General features: G+C 37.4%; 1 protein-coding gene across 4 annotated transcripts in view; it reads left to right on the forward strand.

The window, feature by feature from the left end:
- Window positions 1–25,578, forward strand: part of CTNNA2 (catenin alpha 2) — a 1,253,094-nt gene that overhangs the window by 103,912 nt on the left and 1,123,604 nt on the right. For all 4 annotated transcript variants that reach the window (XM_055400364.2, XM_088841736.1, XM_088841737.1 and 1 more), the window contains exon 2: window positions 21,469–21,664. In XM_055400364.2, the coding sequence (XP_055256339.1) occupies window positions 21,469–21,664 (196 nt within the window). The remainder of the gene's footprint in view (window positions 1–21,468; window positions 21,665–25,578) is intronic.

Raw genomic sequence — 25,578 nt, forward strand, 5'->3', positions numbered from 1 at the left:
GTTTGTAGTTTAATGGGAGAATAATAAAGTACACTTACATATCAAACTCAGAAAATGTCAGTAGATGATATAATTATATCTTTGGGAAAAAAAGGCACATTTTAAAAAGGGGTATGTCATGCACACTGTAATGAAATTGTGTAGCCACATCCATTTTCTAGCTATAAAATGCAGTTGCTTTTGGTTTGAGAAATTTGTACTGTATGTAAAATGAGGCAAATATGTGTTGAACATTGTCTTAGGGGAATAAACTGCCAGTATTAGACAAATTAAAACTAGAATTCTTCTCCTTCAGTGGGCTTTATGAGCTCTGGCAAGTGACTTTCTCAGTGCTTCATGTTGTTATCGGAGCAATAGAATTCTTTCATTTCCTCATTCTCATAGACATGTGCTCTGTGTGTATTAACCAGGGCATCTCTAGGAACACTTAGTGCTTAGGGTTCTCTTAAGGAAAAAATGAGGTCACATTATTAGTCATGATTACTTTTGATTGTAGTGTAAAGACTAATCAACAATAGAAAGGAAGAGGTTTGGGTTGTATTATTTTGCTTCTTGATTTTGGAGAAAAACTATTTTTAAATATGCAAGTGGAGAAATCTGGTTTCAGAATTTATTGCTTTTGTGTTAAGTGAATCCTCTGCTGCTTGCAAGTATCCTTCCCTTTATGTGAGACTAGTAATGTCACTTCTATTCCGAGAAGTGCTAATATCATGGCTTCTCTATTTTTCATTTCAGTTTTAATTCCAGTCATTATATTTTTGTGTTTACCAAAAATCTAAAGCCTCTTTATCAATACTTTCAAAGAGTGGCTTGAAATTTACATTTCAAACATGATAGTTGTCAGAATCTGAAATCTGACACATTTTAATAATATATGTCACATGTACTTTATTTAGCCCCTCACAGCACCCCTGCCTCCAGAGGTACCTGATCTTGGAGTTCTGCAGCACGAAGTGTCATGTTCCCATTGCTGAGGGCATATGTGCCACCCTTTTTTGGTCTACTGAGTTAGTTACCCTCATGTCCTTCTGTTTCCCAGCTTCCAAAATTTTGTTGGCTTCAGTGATCTACTGATACCCATAGTCATCTCCTGTCATCTTTTCTCTGTACCTTTTCCCTGTACATTTATGCCTTTGATGTCTTTTTGGTGAGTTAGGAACAATAACATCTCCGTATTAAGTTGGAAGTCTGTTTTAACTTGTTTATTTATTGTCTATTTCCTCCATTTGATTATATTTTGCAAGAGCCAGGGACCTGGCCTTGTTCACTACAGTATTCCTACCATCCAAACACTTCCTGGTATATCATCCATATTGAATAAATACTTGCTGAATATATATATGCATGAATGAATGGCATGTGATACGGATCTCTTTGTACAGTGCTTACAGGCCAGTAAATGGGTGGCTCAGATGATAAAGTATCCACCTGTAATGCAGGAGAGGCAGGAGGCACAACAAGCTTCAGTCCCTTGTTCCAGAAGATCCCTTGGAGAAGGGAATGGCAACCCACTCCAGTATTCTTGCCTGAAAAATCCCCTCGACAGAGGAGCCTGGTGAGCTACAGTCTTTGGGGTCACAAAGAGTTGGATATGACTTGAGTGATTAACTAAATCTTAAGCATAAAAAAAGTAAAATATATGTCATGGAAAAAAAAAAACGTAAAAGTCGAAATGGTATAGTAGTGTTTCTAGCCTGTGTTTTCTCTTTGTGTGTGGTGAGTGTGCTTGTGTACACATACATGCACAGGAGAGGGGGTAAGAAGAGGGAGAGAGGAAGTGAGGGGAGAAAAAGAGAAAAGATATATTTAATGGCTACTGCAAAGTGTTTGAGAAAATGAACACATCATTTTTATTTCCTGTGATGAAGTTTATATTACTACTTTCCCGCGGGAAAATTTTCTTTAAATACATTTAAGACACTAGTTAAGCATAAAGACATTATGCTTCTGAATAGCCTGACCACTTGATTCTGTCTTATTGTTAACTTAAGATCAGCAGGGTTTAAAATCTCCTGGTCCATGTTAGAATTTGGATTTCTTGGTTTTTTTAAATTTTTTTATTTTAAGGTTACTGCAAGATTTCTTTGTTTTAAAATATGTTACTTTTGAAAGTTGCTTCTACATAGTATACTTTCTAGGCACAAATATTAGCAAATGATATAAGAATAGATAGAGCATGGTGATAAAGTAATGAATTACCGGCATTATAACTATGATTTCACTGATGCTTTTAGATTTGCTACTAGAAGTATTGTTTTCCAGGAGCTCTGCTATCACTTTTGGCATCACCAGTGTTTGCTGAATGTGTTAATCTGTTTCTAAATAACTTTTTGTGATTGCTCAAAAACTGATTAACATGTTTTGTTGTACTCCTTACTTGAGTTGATTGATAACTTTTGAAAGCACCAGTAATGCAGACCTCACTGACAAAGTGAAAGTCGCTCAGTTGTGTCCAACTCTTTGCAACCCCATGGACTATAGAGTCTGTGGAGTTCTCTAGGCCAGAATACTGAAGTGGGTAGCCATTCCCTTCTGTAGGGGATCTTCCCAACCCAGGGATTGAACCCAGGTCTCCCACATTGCAGGCAGATTGTTTACCAGCTGAGCCACCAGGAAAGCCCCTCACTGACAAGGGGAGGCTATTTCCGACCACAAGGCTGATCTGAGCAGGAGTGTCGTATGCTCAGTTATACCTTGGGTTTTACTTACCATTTGGGTCCAGAGAGAATGGATAGTTTAAGATGCCTGTGGGTGGACTGAAATAGAAGATGCATGGTTGGTGCAAGCTTGGTAAGGATTTTGAGTAGGTGGAAAATCTGGCTGGTAGTTGGTGAGGTGTATTAAGGTAGGTAGAATTGAGGGAAGTATCCTGCTATGAGGTATATCATCAAGCATTTAACAGTAGTTCTTAAAGCTCTCTCAAATTGAAAAGGGGAAGGGAAAATATTTATCCTATAACTTTATGTATGTCACAACTATGTTTTCATGTATTTACCACCAAATACAGTTTATTTCTTTATTTTTTAAAATTTACTGATTTTTTTTTTCAATGAAACAATTTTTTTAATCAAACGACTTTTAATAAGAACAAATACATGGCACTAAGGTTCAGAACCTAATATAGGCCTGACAAACAAGTCCTTGTTTTCTGGAGGAAAGGCCTCAAGTCCATTCAATTTCCTGTAACAATGTTTTCACAAATCACTTTAATGAGAGGTTTTAATTTCTTTCATATTTTTGGTTTTGGCATTCTAGTCTTAAAATCTAGATAAGAAAATAAGTCCAATTCCCCAGAAGTCAATTTTTTTTTTCTTTTGAGGTATCAAAGAATCCAAACCGATTCCCAATCTCCAATTTGTACTTAATATGAATATTTTTGCATGTACTGGAAAAGGCAACGTTTTAATATAAAATGTACTCATGAACATTAAATCTAGTTGTTAGAAAGGTTTAACTAGCTTTATAATTTAAGTTTCAAAACATAAATATCTGCAGCTTGATCTGTTTGACAATGATTGTCGGAGCTGAGAATTCACCTAGAATTCAACATCATTTACAAATCCCTATTATGTACAGAAAACACACACCAGTAATACACAACTTACTCATGTCTTGAGAAAATTTACTGCTTCTCTAAATCTTCGGTCTCCCAGTCAATTCCAAGCTCAAATACCCTTTACCTTAAACACACACTCTCAGAATAACTAGTTTTCCACACACACTTTAATACTTTTTCCTAATTTTTCATGTTGCATTGCCAAACCTGATTTATTTTTGACTGTGCTGGGTCTTTGTGGCTGCACACAAGCTTTCTCTAGTTGTGGTGAGCTGGGGCTATTCTTTCTTTCAGTGAGCGTCCTTCTCATTGCAGTGGCTTCTCTTGTTGCAGAGCACCAGCTCTAGATATGCAGGCTCAGTAGTTCTGGACCAAGACTCGAATCCATCTCACCTGCATTACCAGGTGGACTTTTAACCATTGGACCACCAGCGAAGTCCAAGTTTATTTCTTTAAAAGTTAAAAGCATATTTAGATAAAGTTCTCTCAGATAACAGATACCTGTCTCCTCCTCAAATCAAAAATGAGTAAAAGGTTATAAAATCCACAAGAAAAATTTTGAAAGCGTCTTTTTAAACATGTTGGGTTGTATAAGTAATAATTTAACGTACCTATATCTATGAGCTTATTTAACAATATCTATGTGAATGTCCCAATTTACTAAAGGCATTAGCTAGCTTCTAAAACTTCTAAAATTTAATAATCCTTAGATTCAGTAATTGGATCATAACCTGAAGAGAAAATGTGTAATCTGACTTGAAAAATAAATTAAATGTTATCTTAATCTCTATTGGTTTTTTGTTATCAGAAACATGCTGCTAACTGACTATCAGGTTATGCCTAGCTCACTGAATTGGTGTGAGGAGAATGACTTTTGAATATTGCCTAAGAAAAGGACTTGGTTCTTTTAAACTTTTTCATATGGAAAATGGAAACATTCACAGCAGTTCATGGAAAGAAATGCCTACAAAGCTGGATAAAAAGTGAAAAACTGTTACCTGAAGCTTTATCTACCAAATATTATGGTAATAATGTACCATGGTCTTAAAAAATGTTTGTTTGTTTCTGTGTATGTATTTATACATACATATTTAGTGAATGTGTTCTTTATTTTTCTAAATAAGTTTACATTTTTGAACCTAACGTATTATATACAATTATAAAATGTACACATTTTGTAGAGAAAAGGGAATTGTACATTGTTATTGGATGTGTAGTTTGTTAGAGCCACAATGGAAAACAGATGGAGGTTCTTCAAAAGTTAAAAGTAGTTCTATCATATGGTCCAGCAATTCCATTTCTGGGTATTTATCTAAAGGAAATTAAAACAGTAACTGAGAAAGATATCTGAATGTGATGTTCATGGCAGCATTGTTTACACTAGCCAAGTTATGGAAATAATCTGTCCATGGATGGATGAATAAATAAATAAAGTTATATATAAACACACACAGAGGAATACTATTTAGCCATAAGAAAGAAAGAAATCTTGTTGTTTGTGACAACATGAATGGGCCTTGAGGGCATTAAGCTAAGTGAAATAAGTCAAAGAAAGACAAATATCTTATGATCTTACTTACATGTGGAACCCAGGCAAGCAAACAAGAATGAATGCGTAGATATGTCCTGGGGTTGTAATGTACAACATGGTTACTATAGATAATAGTACAATAATGTGGACTTGGAAGTTGCTGAGAGAGTAAATATTAGAAGTTCTCATCACAAGAAAAAATATGTGTGTGTGGCGATAGAGGTTAACTAGACTTACTGTGGTGATTGTTTACAATATATACATTCAGTCAGTTCAGTTCAGTTCAGTTCAGTCACTCAGTCGTGTCCGACTCTCCGCGACCCCATGAATCACAGCACGCCAGGCCTCCCTGTCCATCACCAACTCCCGGAGTACACTCAAACTCATGTCCACAGAGTCGGTGATGCCATCCAGCCATCTCATTCTCCGTCGTCCCCTTCTCCTCCCTCCCCCAACCTTTCCCAGCATCAGAGTCTTTTCCAGTGAGTCAACTCGTCGCATGAGGTGGCCAAAGTATTGGAGTTTCAGCTTTAGCATCAGTCCCTCCAGTGAACATCCAGGATTGATCTCCTTTAGAATGGACTGGTTGGATCTCCTTGCAGTATAAGGGACTCTCAAGAGTCTTCTCCAACACCACAGTTCAAAAGCATCGATTCTTCAGCGATCAGCTTTCTTCACAGTCCAACTCTCACATCCATACATGACCACGGGAAAAATTATATATATACAATATATACACACACATACATATATATTATCTATAAATAATAGTGATGTAGCTAATATTAGCTGTTGTGAAAGATAAATCTCAAAATATCAGAGGCTTAACATCATAGAAGTTTTCTTCTCATGACATAATATCCAAATGGGCCTTTCTGATCTATGGGTTGATTACCTTTAAGGGAAAATTTAAGGGCTTCAGTGCCTTTCAACTTGTGGCTTCATCATCTTCAGCATCTGTTTCCAAATTTCAAGCTTGGGGGAGAAATCATGGAGGAGGTGTAAGTGGCCCAGGTTGAGAAGAGCACATGTCACTTGAGGCTCACCTTCTGTTGGTTAGAATCGTTAACTGACCACACAAACTCCAAGGGAGGCTGGGAAACATACTTTTACCTTATGAACAGAGGGAAAAGAAGTGTATGTGATAGCATCAGTCATTTTCACTGACAATAATGGAAATAATAAATAAACCCACTTTTCATTAAAAATAAATATATAATCAGTCCAGTTCACTTCAGTTCAGTTGCTCAGTCATGTCCGACTCTTTGTGACCCCATAAATCACAGCACACCAGGCCTCCCTGTCCATCACTGACTTCTGGAGTTCATTCAAACTCATGTCCATCAAGTCGGTGATGCCATCCAGCCATCTCATTCTCTGTCGTCCCCGTCTCCTCCTACCCCAATCCCTCCCAGCATCAGAGTCTCTCCAGTGAGTCAACTCTTCGCATGAGGTGGCCAAAGTATTGGAGTTTCAGCTTCAGCATCAGTCCTTCCAATGAACACCCAGGACTGGTCTCCTTTAGAATGGACTGGTTGGATCTCCTTGCAATCCAAGGGACTCTCAAGAGTCTTCTCCAGCACCACAGTTCAAAAGCATCGATTCTTTGGCGATCAGCTTTCTTCCCAGTCCAACTCTCACATCCATACATGACCACGGGAAAAACCATAGCCTTGACTAAACGGACCTTGGTTGGCTAAGTAATGTCTATGCTGTCTAGGTTGGTCATAACTTTCCTTCCAAGGAGCAATCGTCTTTTAATTTCATGGCTGCAATCAGCATCCACAGTGATTTTTGGAACCCCAAAAAGTAAAGTCTGACACTGTTTCCACTGTTTCTCCATCTATTTCCCATGAAGTGATGGGACCAGATGCCATGATCTTAGTTTTCTGAATGTTGAGCTTCAAAGAAAACTTTTTTACTCTCCTCTTTCATTTTCATAAAGAGGCTTTTTAGTTCCTCTTCATTTTCTGCCATAAGGGTAGTGTTATCTGCATATTTGAGGTTATTGATATTTCTCCCAGCAATCTTGATTCCATCTTGTGCTTCGTCCAGCCCAGTGTTCCTCATGATGTACTCTGCATATAAGTTAAATAAGCAGGGTGACAATATACAGCCTTAACGTACTCGTTTTTCTATTTGGACCCAGTCTGTTGTTCCATGTCCAGTTCTAACTGTTGCTTCCTGACCTGCATACAACATATAATTTAAATTGTTACATCTTCTATATGCTTTAATCTTTTTAAAGTTTTGTAAATCATAATTGCTTTAGGCCATCATTAGCTAGTATCTCAAGGAAACTGCAATGAGATTCATTGTTAGAAATAATGGATGTACATACATATTTCAAATTCTCAGCTCTGATCAGCTGGTCTTTTTTTCAGCCTCACAAAGTGTTGACAAAGAACTTATATTAAGAGTACAGGGAGGGTAATTAGGAAGTTTGGAATGAACATATACGCTCTGCTATATTTAAAATAGATAACCAAAAGGGACCTACTGTATAGGACAGAGAACTTTGTTCAATGTTATGTGACTGCCTGGATGGGAGGAGAGTTTGGGGAGAATGGATACACATATACATATGGCTGAGTCCCTTCACTGTTCACCTGAAACTATCACAACATAGTTTGTTGATTGTCTATACCTCAATACAAAATAAAAAGTTAAAAAGGGAGGGGAAGGGGGACTGTCATCCTTGCATTCGCTTATAGTTAAATGGTGGTCACATTTTTAGTACCATCATTAATCTCATGTTTCTTTGCTGGGGTCCTTTTAAGTTTCTGGTCTGCTTTGTGAAGGTGTTTTTGTATGTGTTTGAGAAACTGGTTAATATAATCCTTAAATCCTCTTAACGAGGTAGACATTGAAGTGTAAGGTCTCCATTGCACATTGATTGGATTTGTGGACCTCAGCTTTCTTTCAAGATGCCCCACTTGTCATATGTGGCTCAAGGCCATCTGATGTAGAAGTGGGATGGTGGCACCAGTTGAAGTTGTTGTATGAAACATTACTCTGGCTTAACTTTTAATTTCCTATTTTAGTAAAAAAGCCAGCCAGGATAGTGTCTTGGCATTTTTCTTGGATCCCGTGGATTATCCACTACCTCCTGTAGGGTGTTTGCACGCTGTGTTGGACTTCAAAGAAGAAAGTTGTCCGACAAAGTGGAATTGTCAGTCAAAGATAATAGTAAAAAAACTAGATGAATTTTCCAGTTACAGAAGCATTGGTTAGCTGGATCCTTTAGTTAACATAGTGTTGACTGGAAAATAGTTTTTATTTATTGCAGTTTCAGATTTATGTGTGTCTATTCTTTCTTGTAATAGTCTAGTTTCTTTATTCATTTTATTTGAAATTTAAATTCAAAATAGTGAATCATGAACATAATTTAGTCATTCTTCAATTTAAGGGAACATTAAGAACAGCATGGGATTTTCTCAGATGAGTGCTAATGTTTAGAACATTTAGGATTTTTAAAAATGGAAACACTTCATTCACTTAAAATCCCCAATTCTAAGCAGTTGCTCTTTCAGTGAATTCTGACACTGTTTCAGTGTCTTAATTTTGAGCATCATTTTTCATTGCTGTACGTGTAGGCATTTGGAAAGTAATGAAGATTTTAGGAAAATCTCTGTTGTTACTAGATCTTATGAACAAGTATGTTTCATGTGATTGTTTGATTTACATGTTTTATCAAATCTAAGATGCCATCAATTGTAAGATATATTTAATACCTTTAAGAAAAAATAAAATTCTATCAAATGTATCTTTTACGTGGTAAAGATTATAGAATTCATCCTCACTTTGCATATTTAAAAGTGTGGGGAAAATGTGTATCTTCGAATTGACAGACTATATTTCACTGTCTTCCATTAAATACTTTTGGAGATTTTAAAGTATATATAAAATACTGAAATGTTAATATACCTTAAAGGACAGTGATTTAAAAAAATGAATATGAGTATAGATGAGTGAAGATTGAGACTAATACAGTAATAGTAAACATTAAAACGTATCATTTATAATAGGGCCACAGACTTTGGTTAAGCCTCTTTTTAAATTAAAGTTAGTGCAAAAAGGAACAATTTATCTATTACACAATTTAATGGCCATGAAATAAAGTCAAACCAGCTTCTAAGGAAAGGTTCCAATATTTTTGGAAGTACTAGAATCATACAAAAATTTCTCAGTATTATGTTAAGAATGATATCTTATCTATGACTTTAGATTACACACAGTGAGCTTTCTACTACCCTTTGTGAGTACCCCTCTGTTGAGATAAGTGGTATCACAGTGAGGCAGTATAAACATTTCCTCCAGTGTCCAGTATAATACCATTTCTCTCTTTGCTTATTTGTTTTTAGTGTGTTTGAGATATATAATAGGTGGAGAGAGAGGTGGCCTGAACTTCCTTCAAGCACAACTGAATATTGCTTCTCTCAGACAAGTTCTGGATGGCAGTGAATCTAGACCATCCTCCTTGGAGGTTATAAGAAATTTAGCTCATTATGCTGCTACTTAACTATGAAACAGCATGCCTTAATGGAGAGAGGAAAATGTTAATTTAACATCTTTTAAATTTTAGAGAAAATTGTTTTTTTTCTGAAGAATAGGTGCCTACAGAGAAGGCCAGTCTAGTTCTCTGGGATTATAGATGCTGGTGAGATACTTGCTAGGAAATAAGTTTGAATCACTTCTAATACAAAGATGAATGGGTGATCTAGGGCCCAACTCATTCACTCTATAAATTGTAACCACAGAAAGTTTATCCTAGAAAAAAAATTTATGTATGTATAACTGGCTGTTCATCTTGGCCATAGAAATTCCTCAAACCCAATCATAGAATGTCTTTTTAGGGTTAGTGTTGAAGATCTGCTTTTTGCTTTTAATGGATTTTCCTTGACTTACAATGAGGTTATGTCCTGATAAACTTATCCTAAGTTGAAAACATCATGGTGTAAATTCATTTAATCTGTCTAACACGACTGAGCGACTGAACTGAACTGAACATACTGAACATCAGACGTTAATAGACCTTACCTTAATGTGCTTCGAGCACAGCTTTATAGATGGGCAAAATCATCTTATACAAAATCTAATTTATTTTTTCAAAAATTAAAAAAAAATTACTTTGAGCTATAGTTGATTCACAATGTTATGTAATTTTCAAGTGTACAAAAATCTGATCCAGTTACACATATACCTAACATATAGCACTGGCAACTCTGCTCAATATTCTTTAGCCTGCTGCTGCTGCTGCTAAGTCGCTTCAATCGTGTCCGACTCTGCAACCCCAGAGACAGCAGCCCACCAGGCTCCCCGGTCCCTGGGATTCTCCAGGCAAGAACACTGGAGTAGGTTGCCATTCCCTTCTCCAATGCATGAAAGTGAAAAGTGAAAGTGAAGTCGCTCAGTCGTGTCTGACTCCATGGAGGGAAGCCCACCAGCCTCCTCCATCCATGGGATTTTCCAGGCAAGAGTACTGGAGTGGGGTGCCATTGCCTTCTCCATTCTTTAGCCTACATGGGAAAATAATTTGAGAAAGAATAGATACATGTATATGGATAACTGAAGCATATTTTAAATAAAGTGTTGAATCCCTAATGTAACTGATTGAATACTGTACTGAAAGTGAAAAATGGAATAGTTGTATGAGTACAGAATAGTTGTAAATGAATCCATTGTTTCTCCTTGTGATCATGGAATGGTGGGCTGACTGGGAATTGAGGCTGCCTCTACACAGTATCACGAGAGAGTATCATAACACATATTGCTAGCCCAGGAAAAGATCAAAAATCAGTGTTCAAAGAATGAATGTATATTTCTACTGAATGCATATCACTTTCTCACCATTGTTAAGTTGAAAATTCTGTAAGTCAAACCATCATAAGTTGGAAACTATCTGTATACTCTTCAAGATAAAGTATTTGGGGAAAGATACCAAACCATCTGAGTGAGAAGGCCCTATTTAAAAGTTGGGAATGAATCTACCAAAAATAATAAATGGGAAACATTACATATAGGCTTTCTTTATAGCAGTAATAACTAGTGGCAGTTCAGGTGTGTTTTAGATATAATAAAACCTTACCTTCAAACCTTAACAATGAATACTTCAAGGACTCTGTATCAGTGAACATACATCCTGATCTACCTTGTCAATATCAGATAACTGGGAGGAAATTTCAAAGACAAAATGATGAAAATTATTCTTCAGTTCAGTTCAGTCACTCAGTCGTGTCCAACTCTTTGTGATCCCATGAACCGCAGCACGCCAGGGCTCTCTCTCCATCACCAACTCCCGGAGTTTACCTAAACTCATGTCCATTGAGTCAGTGATGCCATTCAACTATCTCATCCTCTGTCATCCCCTTCTCCTCCTGCCCTCCTCAATCTTTCCCAACATCAGGGTCTTTTTCAATAAGTGAGCTCTTCACATCAGGTGGCCAAAGTTGGAGTTTCAGCTTCAACATCTGTCCTTCCAGTGAACACCCAGGACTGATCTCCTTTAGGATGAACTGGTTGGATATCCTTGCAGTCCAAGGGACTCTCAAGAGTCTTCTCCAACACCATAGTTCAAAAGCATCAATTCTTCGGCGTTCAACTTCCTTTATAGTCCAACTCTCACATCCATACATGACTACTGGAAAAACCATAGCCTTGACTAGATGGACCTTTGTTGACAAAATAATGTCTCTGCTTTTTAATATGCTGTCTAGGTTTGTCATAAATTTCCTTCCAAGGAGTAAGCGTCTTTTAATTTCATGGCTGCAGTCACCATCTGCAGTGATTTTGAAGCCCAAAAAATAAAGTCAGCCACTGTTTCCACTGTTTCCCCATTCTTATTCCTCTTTAGGTGACTTATGCATCATTACAAAAGATCATCATTTGTAATTCTTACTCCTGAAGCTGTGAAAGCATCAATAACTATGGTTCTTGTAATTATTTCTTTTTTTCTAAAGCAGGATATGGAGTTGTGTTTGGGAAAAAACACCAGATCCATACGAAATTCTAATGCAGTAGTTTCTATGACATGGAAATCTTACTTTAGTTATCAGTGAGACTACTGTAAGTCTGTATTATCACTTCTTTTTGATAGAGCACTAGCATCATCATGCTGGTTTATCTCCAAAATGTACAGTATACCTATATGTTAAATTTCATGGCAATTCTGTGCGAGGAAATAACTTTTAATGGGCTATACCACAAGGTGAGCATATACAGTAAGCCATATTTATGCTTATTATATAATTACTAAATGAATAGATTAAGTTGCGTTTGTGTGTGTGCATTAGTCACTCAGTCGAGTCCGACTCTTTGTGACCCCATAGACTGTAGCCCACCAGGCTCCTCTGTCCATGGAATTGTCCAGGCAAGAATACTGAAGCAGGTTACCATTCCCTTCACCAGGGAATCTTCCCATCCCAGGGATTGAACCTGCATCTCCTGTGTCTCCTGCATTGCAGGTAGATTCTTTACCATCTGAGCCACCGGGGAACCCTAGATTAGGTTGAAAGTGAAACCGCTGGCTGCTCACTTGTGTCCGACTTTTTGCGACCCCTTAGACTGTAGCCCACCAAGCACCTCTGTCCATAGAATTTTCCAAGCAAGAATACTGGAGTGGGTTGCCATTTCCTTCTCCAGGGATCTTCCCGATCTAGGGATCAAACCTAGTCTCCTACATTGCAGGCAGATTCTTTACTGTCTGAGCCACCAGGGAAGCCCCAGATAGATTAGGTTATCTGGGAGTTACTCAAGGAAGACTTCATTTTGACTCATCACTTGGTAATTATTTTTTAACTTGGCACTTCTCAAAACCTGACTTAAGATTCTGTTATCATTAGAGCATTTTAACTCCATTAAAGAGTTTTCCTCTTTAAGGAGTTTTTCATTTATCTTTAGTTGCTCCTGTAATAAATAACTTGTTTTTGATAATTTTGTTTTCAAATATTCACCTCACAGTGCTCTTGCTTTTTTTTTTTTTTTAAGCTGCAACAGTAATCAAAGCTCTCTGTTATGTTGCTGAGTAATTATGACAAATGAAATACTTCAGAGCAGTGCAGCAACAGAATTCACAAAGTCTTACTACACACATCTGAAGAGTACATGAATCTAGTAAAATGATGCCCAAGTCATCATTTTTTTAAAAAATTTTCAACCCTTGGTTCTCTTTTACTGGTTTTTCTGACGAGCTCAAATATTGGCTTAAGAGAAGCATTCACATCTGTATATTCTTGTTTTTCCAAGTTTCTTTTGATTGCCTAATAGAGAAAATTGCCTTTGAACCATTTGATCAATTCATTGACAAGTTTTTTATGTGTTGCGGCCCCTAAAATAAGGGGAAAGATTTACCTCTAGAAGCTATTTCTTTCTCATTTCTTTTGCTTCGGCTAAACTGGTGTTTCTGAAAGTAAAGTCTATAAATGATGCATATCCAAATTTTATGTGATGATTGTGAAATATCCTAGCAGAGACCTACATAGACAGAAACACTGTAAGATCTATGAATTTGCCTTCTAACAAAATCAAGGTGACTCTAAAGTATGATAAATCTGACAATCGTTTTTCTCAAATTCAATGCTTCTAAGATTTTATTGGGCATATGAATTACTTAGGGATCTTGTTAAAATACAGAATCTCTTTTAGTAGGTCTGGAGTGGGCCTTAGAGTCTATATGTCTAACAGTTCCTAGGTGACAGTGATAATCTCCAGAGCTTATTTTGAATCAACTGCCCTATGGGTAAGACTTAGACAAACTACACTGTTGGTTATGGACACAATTGCTAAGGCAAAATGCCTTAGTGCCCTCACCATTGCTTATCATTTTGGAAAAAGTCTTCTGTGTTTATTGCACTTATATATCCAGGAAGCAGAGAACTGATCAAATAGAAGAGATGTAGTCAGATACGTTGTCTTACAATAAAACACCTTGCAAGAAAAAGAAGGGATGAAATGGTGCTGGCTAACTGCATTACTTGCCATTGTATGAGAATGGAGGGTCTATTCCTATAAGAGAATATTAGGTGATGAGAAGTCTATGTCCACCTTGGTCTCATAGTTTTATACTCATATCACACTGATCCCATCACTTCATGGCAAATAGAAGGGGGAAAGTGGAGGCAGTGACAGACTTTATTTTCTTGGTCTTGAAACTCTGTGAACCTTGACTGTAGCCATAAAATTAAAAGATGTGCTCCTTGAAAGGAAAGCAATGACAAACCTAGACAGCATCTTAAAAAGCAGAGACAACACTTTACTGACAAAGGTCCGTATAGTCAAAGCTGTGGTTTTTCCAGAAGTCATGTACGGATGTGAGAGTTGGACCATGTAGAAGGCTGAATGTTGAAGAATTGATGCTTTTGAACTGTGGTCTGGGGAAGACTCTTGAGGGTCCCTTGGAATGCAAGGGGATCAAACCAATCAATCCAACAGGAAATCAACCCTGAATATTCATTGGAAGGACTGACTCTGAAGCTGAAGCTCCAGTACTTTGGCCACCTGATGGGAAGAGCCAACTCATTGGAAAAGACTCTGATGTTGGGAAAGATTATAGGCAAAAGGAGAAGAGGGAAGCAGAGGATGAGATGGTTAGATAGCATCACTGACTCAGTGGACATGAATTTGAGCAAACTCCAGGAGACAGTAAAGGCCAGGGAACCCTGGAATGCTATAGTCCAAGGGGTCACAGAGAGTCAGACACGATTTTAGTGACTGAACAAAAACAGCATCATACCATGACATATCTGAAAATAGGTGCCACACCTCTGACTATTGCTGAGCTTTTCCATTGGCCAGAGTTCACTGGGATAATCATTATGTCAAGGTGGCAAGACCATTGACCACTTATATTCTCATCTATGAAATGTAGGATTTTTTCTCTTTTTTGATGAGAGGCAGAGACTCTGAGGAAATATTTGAGGTGGAACTAGATAAAGTCAAGTACTTCTAAGCTAAGGTTGAGGAATGTACTGCGAGGGACCTTATTGGAAATTTAGAGAGAAGTTGACACAGCTAATGAGTCTGAATGATGTGATCAGTAGATCTTCTTAAAGAGTGTTGTTACAAAACTATACTTAGAAATGATACAAGAACCCCTATGTTCATAGTGCATTATTCACAATAGCCAAGTCACAGAAATAACCTAAATGTCCATGAAAGATAAATCGATAAAATTATGGTATATGTATGTGTGTGTGTGTATCAATGGAATATTGCTCAGTCATAAACACATAACGAAACAATGCAATTTGAAAGCAACATGAATGGACCTAGAGATTATCATACTAATTGAAGTAAGTCAGAAAGAGAAAGACAAATATATGATATCACTTATATGTGGAATCTGAAAAGAACACAAATGAACTATATTTAAAACAGAAATAGAGTCATAAAGAACAAACTTGTGGTTGCCACAGGGGAGAAGAGGTGGCAGAGGGATGGATTGGGTGCTTGGGATTAGCAGATGCAAATTATTATATATAGAATGGATAAACAACAGGGTTCTACTGTACAGTACAGAAAACCATATTCAATATACTGTGATGAGCCATAATGGGAAAGAATATGAAAAAGTTATATAACAATCACTTCACTGTACAGCAGAAATTACTACAAGGTTGTAAATCAACTGCACTTCAACTAAATAAATTTTTAAAGAGAAGTTTGGTGGTAGCAGCAAGTCTTTACTAATGTAGAAGGGAGAAGAAAAAGGTAGGTACAGAAAGATGTAAGCTTGATGGCCCTTCTGAAAGCTATTGGAGTTTGGAGAAGGAAGATATGTTGGTAAGAGAACGAGTCAGGAAATATTTCTAGGAGAAAGAAGAGGTGAGTCAGTAGCACTAAATGAGACAGAGTAGCCTGATAAGATAAAAATAATTTGATTCGGGCAGTTCATTAACTACCTTAGTGAGAGATCAGTTTAAAGAGGACTCTGCTTCAAGATGTGTGGGGATGGAAGTAAAATTTCAGTGGGCTGAGAAATTAATGGAAAGAGAACAAGGACACTTTAACAAACATGCTTCTCATTTTCAAAAAAATATTCCCACTGACTAATAAAATCTAGACTCCTTCAGTCAGCTCTCAGAACCTTTCAAAGTTTTATTCCACCACATCTGTCAACCTTGTTTTCTATATCCTTGATGTTCAGCCCCCTTCTCAAGTGAGAATGGTTTCCTTACTGCCTGGAAAACACCGTGTCCATACTCACATTTCAGTGTTCATGCTATTACTCTGCATATCTGTTGCTGAAACTTTACATTTTCTACTTTTTTTTTTCTGCACAAAATATATGCTTGCAAATTGTTAGGTAATGGGACTGTGCAGATCTTGAATGACTCTTTCTTCGGTGAAAGTTGGTATGGGGATTAGACAGTGCCTGGTTAGGGTAAGAGGAGGCATTTCATTCAACCAAGAATTTCTACAGAATAATCATCTCTTAAAAGATTGCCAGGAAGATGCACTAGACATGTAAAAGTCTGTAAGCCACATCTGCCCCAGACCTATTTCTGCCTCAGTGTCAAATTTAAGCACAGAAATTTATAGTCTCCAAAGCTCATTGGTAGGTGTCTGTATTATTTAGATCATCTTTTATGTTCCTCATTAAAATTACAATTTTCTTCATACAACATTCTATATTTTGTGTTACGGTTATCTTGGATAATATCAATTTATGGTTATTGTGAATAGGATATTTTAAACTAGATTTTTCATCGGTAATGATGTTTTACTTGATTTCTATTGCTGTCTAGTATTAGCCACACATAGTTCTAATAGTTTTTCTTTTAATTCTTTTGTGTTTTCTTGATACCATCATAATCTTTATAAGTAATGACAATTTAGTGTCTACCTTTATAATATTTATATCTGTCCTGTCTTTTTTCGTATCTATATTGTTGACTTTGTACTTTAACAAAACATTGAATAACAATGGGGCGCGTTAACACTTATTTCTTTATTCTAAACTGATTAAGACATGAGCATTTTGGAGCCACCTAATTTTCCCTCTATTCTGTGCTCTTACAACCGTTTACATTCTTCCACATGTGAGTAAATGAGTTTGCTTTCTAAAAGAGGACTGAATTGATTTTCTTCATTTGAAAGTAATCACACTTTTCTTAGGACCTTCCTGGTAATATTCCATGTTTTATTCTTTGGCACAAACATAACAGACACTTCATACAGACTTACTATTATGAACATTACCTAAACTGTGCTTAATACAGTAATGAACCATGAGATGCCAGAAAAATTGAAATCTGTTTGCCTTTACAGAAAAGGAACCACAATGTAGTCATTTTGATAGATTCATTGTCAGCTTGTGCTTCATCCAGCCCAGCATTTTGCATACAAGTTAAATAAGCAAGGTGACAATATACTGACTTAACATATTCCTTTCCCAATTTGGAACCAGTCCATTGTTCCATGCCTGGTTCTAACTGTTGCTTCTTGACCTGCATACCGATTTCTCAGGAGGCAGGTTAGGTGGTCTGGCATTCCCGGATCTTTAAGAATTTCCCATAATTTGCTGTGATACACACAGTCAAAGACTATAGCATAGTCAACAAAGCAGAAGTAGATATTTTTCTAGAATTCTCTTGCTTTTTCTACCATCTAACAGATGTTGGCAATTTGATCTCTGGTTTCTCTGCCTTTTCTAAATCCAGCTTGAACATCTGGAGGTTCTCGGTTCACATACTGTTGAAACCTAGCTTGGAGAATTTTAAGCATTGCTTTGCTAGTGTGTGAGATGAGTGCAACTGTGCGGTAGTTTGAACATTCTTTGTCATTGCCTTTCTTTGGGATTGGATTGAAAACTGACCGTTTCCAGTCCTGTGGCCACTGCTGAGTTTTCCAAATTTGCTGGCATAATGATTGCAGCACTTTCACATCATCATCCTTTAGGATTTGGAATAACTCAGCTGGAATTCCATCACCTCCACTAGCTTTGTCTGTAGTAATATTTCCTAAGACCCACTTGACTTTACACTCTAGATGTCTGGCTCTAGGTGAGAGATCACACCATTGTGGTTATCAGGGTCATTAAGATCTTTTTTGTCTAGTTCTTCTGTGTATTTTTGCTGCCTCTTCTTATCATCTTCGGCTTCCATTAGGTCCATACCATTTCTGTCCTTTATTGTGCCCATCTTTGCATGAAATGTTCCCTCAGTATCTCTGATTTTCTTGAAGAGATCTCTAGTCTTTCCCATTATGTTTTTTCCTCTATTTCTTTGCACTGAGGAATGCTTTCTGATCTCTCCTTGCTATTCTTTGGAACTCTGCAATCAGATGGATATATCTTTCCTTTTGTCCTTTTCCTTTACCTTCTCTTCTTTTCTAAGCTATCTGTAAGGCCTCCTCAGACAACCATTCTGCCTTTTTGCATTTCTTCTTCCTGGGGATGGTTTTGACCACTGCCTCCTGTTCAGTGTTACAAACTTCTGTCCATAGTTCTTCAGACACTATCAGATCTGATCCCTTGAATCTATTTGTCACTTCCACTATATAATCATAAAGGGTTTGATTTAGGTCATACCTGAATGTTCTAGTGGTTTTCCCTACTTTCTTCAATTTAAGTCTGAATTTGGCAATAAGGAGTTCATGAACTACAGTCAACTCCTGGTCTTGTTTTTGCTGACTGTATAGAGCTTCTCCATTTTCAGCTGCGAAGAATAGAATCAACCTGATTTTGGTATTGACCATCTGGTGATGTTGTTGTTGGAAGAAGGTGGCTGCTATGACCAGTGCATTCTTTTGGCAAAACTCTGTTAACCTTTCCTCTGCTTCATTGTGTACTTCAAGACAATACTTGCCTCTTACTGCAGGTATCTCTTGACTTCCTACTTTTGCATTCCAGTCCCCTATGATGAAAAGGGCATCTTTTTTTGGTGTTAGTTCTAAGAGGTCTTTCTAGAACCATTCAACTTCAGCTTCTTCAGCATTACTGATTAGGGCATAGACTTGGATTGCTGTGATATTGAATGGCTTGCCTTGGAGATGAACTGAGATCATTCTGTCATTTTTGAGATTACACACAAGTACTGCATTTTGGACTTGTCTGTTGAGTATGAAGGCTAATCCATTTCTTCTAAGGGATTGTTATCCACAGTAGTAGATATAATGGTTATCTGAATTAAATTCGCCCATTCTGGTCCATTTTAATTCACTGATTCCTAAAATGTCAATGTTCACTCTTACCATCTTCTTTTTGACCACTTCCAATTTACCTTGATTCATGGACTTAACTTTCAGTTTCCTATGTAATATTGTTCTTTACAGCATTGGACTTTACTTCTGTCCCCAGTCACATCAACAACTGGGTGTTGTTTTTGCTTTGGCTTGGCCTCTTCACTCCTTCTGGAGCTATTTCTCCACTCATCTCCAGTAGCATATTGGGCATTTACTGACCTGGGAGTTCATCTTTCAGTGTCATATCTTTTATGCGTCAATGTGTTAGAGTAAATCCACATTAAGGAGAATGCTCTTGTCCCTCAGAAAAGTGACTTTGGAGACATACTGTCTGTCATCTGAAGGTTGCCTCTAAGTTGGAGCTTCCCTTGTAGCTCAGATGGTAAAGAATCTGCCTGCAATTCAGGAGACCTGGGTTTGATACCTGCGTTGGGAAGATCCCCTGGAGAAGGGAATAACTACCCACTCCAGTATTCCTGCCTGGAGAATTCCACAGACAGAGGTTACGGTCCTTGGGGTTGCAAAGAGTCAGACACAACTGAGTGACTAGCTTTTTCTGTAGGTGGAACTGGAAAGACTATAAAGTGTGACTGATTCCATATACATTTTACAGCAAAATACCATTTTTTGGCGGTCTTATTCTTAATGATTTTATCTTTCTTTTTTTAGTTGGTCTATGTGCTTAAATGTCCTTACAGAGTCCTTTAATTCTCTGTATCTAATTAGTTAGCAATCAAAAGAAAGCTGAATATGATGACTCCCATTTCTATAGTAATAGAAATAATGGTTTGAAGTAATGATTCTACTTCATTCGTCATCTTAGTTCATTTTTTTCAGTTCAGTTCAGTTCAGTTGCTCAGCCGTGTCCGACTCTTTGCGACCCCATGAATCACAACACACCAGGCCTCCCTGTCCATCACCAACTCCCAGAGTTCACTCATACTCATGTCCATCGAGTCGGTGATGCCATCCAGCCATCTCATTCTCTGTCGTCCCCTTCTCCTCCCGCCCCCAATCCCTCCCAGCATCAGAGTCTTTTCCAGTGAGTCAACTCGTAGCATGAGGTGGCCAAAGTATTGGAGCTTCAGCTTTAGCATCAGTTCATTTTTTTAATACTTTTTTTTTCCTTCTGGTATTATATCTTTCCCAATAAACTGACTAGACATTGATTGTGACTTGCCAAATCACTTAGCTTGCTCTGTAATTTGGAGTAAAGAGCAGAGACTAAAGCATTTAGAACTTTTCTGTGGACTAGCTTTCTTGATAACTTCCAATAAAAGCTTTAGTTTGCTAAGCAGGATAGACACCTCAGTGCAAATAAACTACAGCACCCACATTCCTATGAATCTGATAAAAATAATGCAGAGGTGTAGATGACTAGTTAAAGAGAATATGAAACCGTTGCATTCATTTCCCTCCCAGACTTCTCACTGGCAGAAAATATTCAGAAGTCGATAGGAGATAAGGCGTTTAAAAGATATTAAAAGCTTTGTTAGCAGATTAAATTGCTCTAGATGTAGCACTAAAAGAAGTTTGGCAATTGAAATATGTATCCAAATTATGATACCTAGAAAAGGAGTGATAATGCAAATCTAGTTTCTATTCTGGAAATTTCCGCAGGTTAACCAAATGTTGAGACTGAGTCATTCAGGCTCTTCAGATCAAATTTGCCACATTGTTTTTATAAGATGAAATCAGAAATAGCAAGAATCTTCATTTAAAGCCTTTGGAAAGTGACACGTAAATCATGCATTTTGATGGTCCACCATTTATTAACTACTATTTCATCTCTCTCCTCACTTTGGAGATCACTTGGGTACTGGTTTTCCTGACTGAAAGCTCAAAGGCAGTTCCACCGTTTATTCTATTTTCTTTCCTCCCTGAAGCTAGATACTTTAACCAGCACTATATTTGTGAATCTGTGAAAGCACAACCTCGAGTGGATTGAAAATTTTGAGCTACTTACAAGTCTGCTCGTCCTCCTTTATTCACATCCTGTGTTTTCTTTCCCCCTGCAGGAAATAAATAGCTATTAATTTATATGCTAATCCATATAATTCCACATTTTCCTTAAGATGAGGCTATGTGATATGTATTCATGATTTAATATACAAAGGACATTTTTAAATTATGAGGTAATAATACACTATTTCTGGACGGTCATGCAGAGCAATTTTACAGTTGTTCTTTTGTATTTAAGGTGACAACACTTGTCAACACAAGCAACAAAGGCCCATCCGGTAAAAAGAAAGGAAGGTCAAAGAAAGCCCATGTACTGGCCGCATCTGTAGAGCAAGCCACTCAGAACTTTCTGGAAAAAGGTGAACAGATTGCTAAGGAGAGTCAAGATCTCAAAGAAGAACTGGTTGCTGCTGTTGAGGATGTACGCAAACAAGGTAGGAAGAATAATATTATTTTAGAGGGATGTATCCGGGAGTTGGTGATGGACAGGGAGGCCTGGCGTGCTGTGATTCATGGGGTCGCAAAGAGTCGGTCACGACTGAGTGACTGAATTGAACTGAACTGAATGTGATGTTTAAACAGTGTGTTTTTTCTAGAAAATTAAGAATGCTGTTAAATAAGACTACTCAAAAGAGTAGTCTTTTTTTTTTTTTCACCTCTATCTACACTTCCCATTTTTAATTTTTCTGAAATTAGGTGTATAGGCAGGTAGAGATTTCTCTGTTGTGGCAGTTTAACACAGCTACAGACACTCCACGTCTGCTGTTGCTCTTCAATTGTTTTCACCTGGTTGATGAAACCAGACTCTCAAACTTAGGTTTTGGGGAGGATAGGATGAGAAGCCTTTATATTTATAAAGTCACTGAAAATTCAACATTTGATGGATGAAAGGAGGAGAATTCAGTGTAATAAAATTATTATTGCTTTTGTATGATTCCCAAATTTCTATTTTCAGTTCATGGCATTTCTCAAAAATCTCTCTATCTGGTTAACTGGCTACCAATTGATCAATTATATAGCTAGGAAGCTATCAGTAATACTATTTAGTATATTTAAAAATTTTAACTGTAGTAAAATACACATAAAATATATTATTATACGCATTTTAAGTGTGTAGTTTGGTCATGTAAAGTATAATCATATGGTTGAGTCACTAATTGCCATAACTTTTTCACCTTGCAAAACAAATTCTATACCTATTAAACAACCTCCAAGTTTGCCTTCCCCCAAGTCACTGGCACTCACTATGTGAGTTTCTTTTTTGATGAGTTTTACTACTCTAAATGCATATAAGTGGAATCATAGTATTTGTCTGATTGTGATTGGTTTATTTCACTTAGCATAAGGTCCTCGAGGTTTATGCATATTGTGGCATATGTCAAAATGCTTTTCCTTTTTAGGGCTGGATATTATTTTATTGTGTATTTATACTGTGTTTCATTTATCCATTCATCCGTTGGTGGACATTTGTGTGCCTTCAACCTTTTGGCCATTGTGAATAATCCAGCTATGAGCATGGGTATACAAATATCTCTGTATCACCCTGCTTTCAATTATTTTGGATTATCACTTTCAGAAGTGATATTGCTAGATCATATAATAGTTATATTTTTAATTCTTTGAGGAACTTCTGTACTGTTTTCTATAGCAACCGTGCCATTTTATACTTCTACTAATGGTGCATAAGCGTTCCAGTTTCTTTATATCCTTGGCAACACTTGTGATTTTCTGTGTTTTTTTTTTTAATTTTATAGTAGTAATCACAGTGGATGTCAGATGATATCTCATTGTGATTTTGATTTCCGTTTCTCTAATGATTGGCTATATTGAGCATTGTTTCATGTGCTTGTTAGCTATATTTATGTCTTCCTTGAAGAAATGTTTATTTCAGCCCATTGCCTTGTTGTTGTAGTTGTAAGAGTAGACCCTTTATCAGATATTGTTTTGCAAATATTTTCTCCCTGCCTGTGGGCCACCTTTTCACTCTGTCGATTGTATCCTTTGATATATAGACATTTTCATGTCAATGTATGGGAAAACCAACCAATATAATGTTGTAAAATAATTTGCCTCCAATAAAAAACAAATTAATTACTTAAAAAAAAAAAATAAATGTTGTTGTGGTCTTGTTCAGCAGTTTCAGTGGAAAATTCTAGGACACCATGAAATTAGAACAAACACCTACCTCCAGCCTCACCTCGGTCCTCTGTTTTCTGCCTAATAAATGCCACATTTGCTGTTATTCAGTCTCCTAGTCATGTCCGACTCTGCGACACCATGGACTGCAGCACACAAGGCCTGCCTGTCCTTCATCATCCCCTGAAGTTCGCCCAAGTTCATGTCCATTGCATCGGTAGTGCCATCTAGCCATCTCACCTTCTGATGCTCTTTTCTGCTTTTGCTCTCGATCTTTCCTGGCATCGAGGACTTTTCCAATGAGTCCGCAGTTTGCATCAGATGACCAAAATACTGAAGCTTCAGCTTCAACATCCGTCCTTCCAACGAGTATTTAGGGTTCATTTCCCTTAAGATTGACTGGTTTGATCTCCCTGTTGTCCTAGGGACGTTGAGGAATCTTCTCCAGCTCCACAGTTCCAAGGCATCAATTCTTTGGTGCTCTGCCTTCTTTATGGTCCAGCTCTCACAGCCATATGTGACCACTGTTTCGGAAAACCCTAGCCTTGACTATGTGGACCTTTGTCGGCAGAGTAAAGTCTCTGCTTTTCAATATACTGTCTAGGTTTGTCATCACTTTCCTGCCAAGAAGCAATCATCTTCTGATTTCATGGCCATAGTCATCATTTGCAGTGATGCCATATATATGTATTCAGTTCCAGAAATCTCAGTATCATGCTTGCTACTTCCGTCTCCTTCCAAATACAGTCTACCACAAAGACCCATAGATTTTTTAACTCCCAGGTACCTCTTAAATTGACCAACTTCTGTTTTAGTTATTCGTAAGCACCATGTTTTACCTTCTCTGGGGTCTTTATACATTCTGTCTTCTCTCTCATAGTTAAGACTCATTCTGCACATCCCAGCTCAAAGAACACCTTCCCAGGGAACCCGTCCCTGAGACTACTGTGCTACTCTTTCATGGATATTTCTTTGTCACTTTCCACTGGTTAATATAACTTTTGTGAGGTGGCTTAATTGATCGCTTTGTTCTCTGCCACATGGGAAATTAATGAAGATAGAGAACACCCTGTGTCTCTTTTGCAACCACTGATTTGCAATGCTTAGCATTCATAAGATTTCAAGAAATTTTTGTTGAATAAATGAAGGAACAGATGACTGAATATTGTGTCACCTTTCTACTTGCAAACCAGCCACTTTTTCAATTTGCAGATGGATATTTGGTTCCTAAAAATACCAAACATCCTTCCATACCAAATAATCACCCTTCTTCCTACTGCCATGTGCTACCTATTCTCTTCTTCAACCTAAATGTTAATTTTATTTACATAACACTCATGTAAATTGTTAGTTTAATTCAAAGTGTTAAATTTTACATATTTCATCTAATGTGGATGGAATATATTTATATATGTGTTTTAGCAACATGATAGCTTCCAAGTTTCTAAGTGCTATTGAAAACTGGTATTCCTTCTGAATTGCAGATGGACTCTTGTGTTCATGCATCTGTAGCCTGGATACTTTCTTTTTCTTTTTTTGGGTTCGCTGGGAGATAAAAATTTCACACATTTAAAGTGTGACAAGTTTTGATAAGTTTTGATGAATTTGATAAGTTTTGACAGATGTGTACCATGAAACTATCACCACCATCAATATAGTGAACCTCTCCTACTGTAGAGGGTTTTTATTAACTGGCCTTGAAACTCCAATACTTTGGCCACCTTATGCGAAGAGTTGACTCACTGGAAAAGACTCTGATGCTGGGAGGGATTGGGGGCGGGAGGAGAAGGGGACGAAAGAGAATGAGATGGCGGGATGGCATCACCAACTCGATGGACATGAGTATGAGTGAACTCCGGGAGTTGGTGATGGACAGGGAGGCCTGGCGTGCTGTGATTCATGGGGTCGCAAAGAGTCGGACACAACTGAGTGACTGAACTGAACTGAGGCTATTTTCTCAAAGATTTATCTGTCATCAGACAAGCTACGTTTTCCCATTTAGTTCCCTTAACCATCCTTAACCTTCCCTTATTTTATCCTTAGAAGTTGGCTTTCATACCTTCTGTAGAAATTAATATTTTAGATTTCTCAAAGCTTGTATGAAATGCTGTTTTGGGGGCATAATATAATAACCAGCATAGTTTTTGGCCAGAATGTCCTAGGAATATTAGAGTGAGAAATTATAAAGAAGTTAATTTAGGACAGCTTATCA

Source organism: Moschus berezovskii, chromosome 11 (assembly GCF_049115385.1).
Source record: "Moschus berezovskii isolate FMDL1 chromosome 11, NW_MosBer_1.0, whole genome shotgun sequence".
NCBI lineage: Eukaryota > Metazoa > Chordata > Mammalia > Artiodactyla > Moschidae > Moschus > Moschus berezovskii.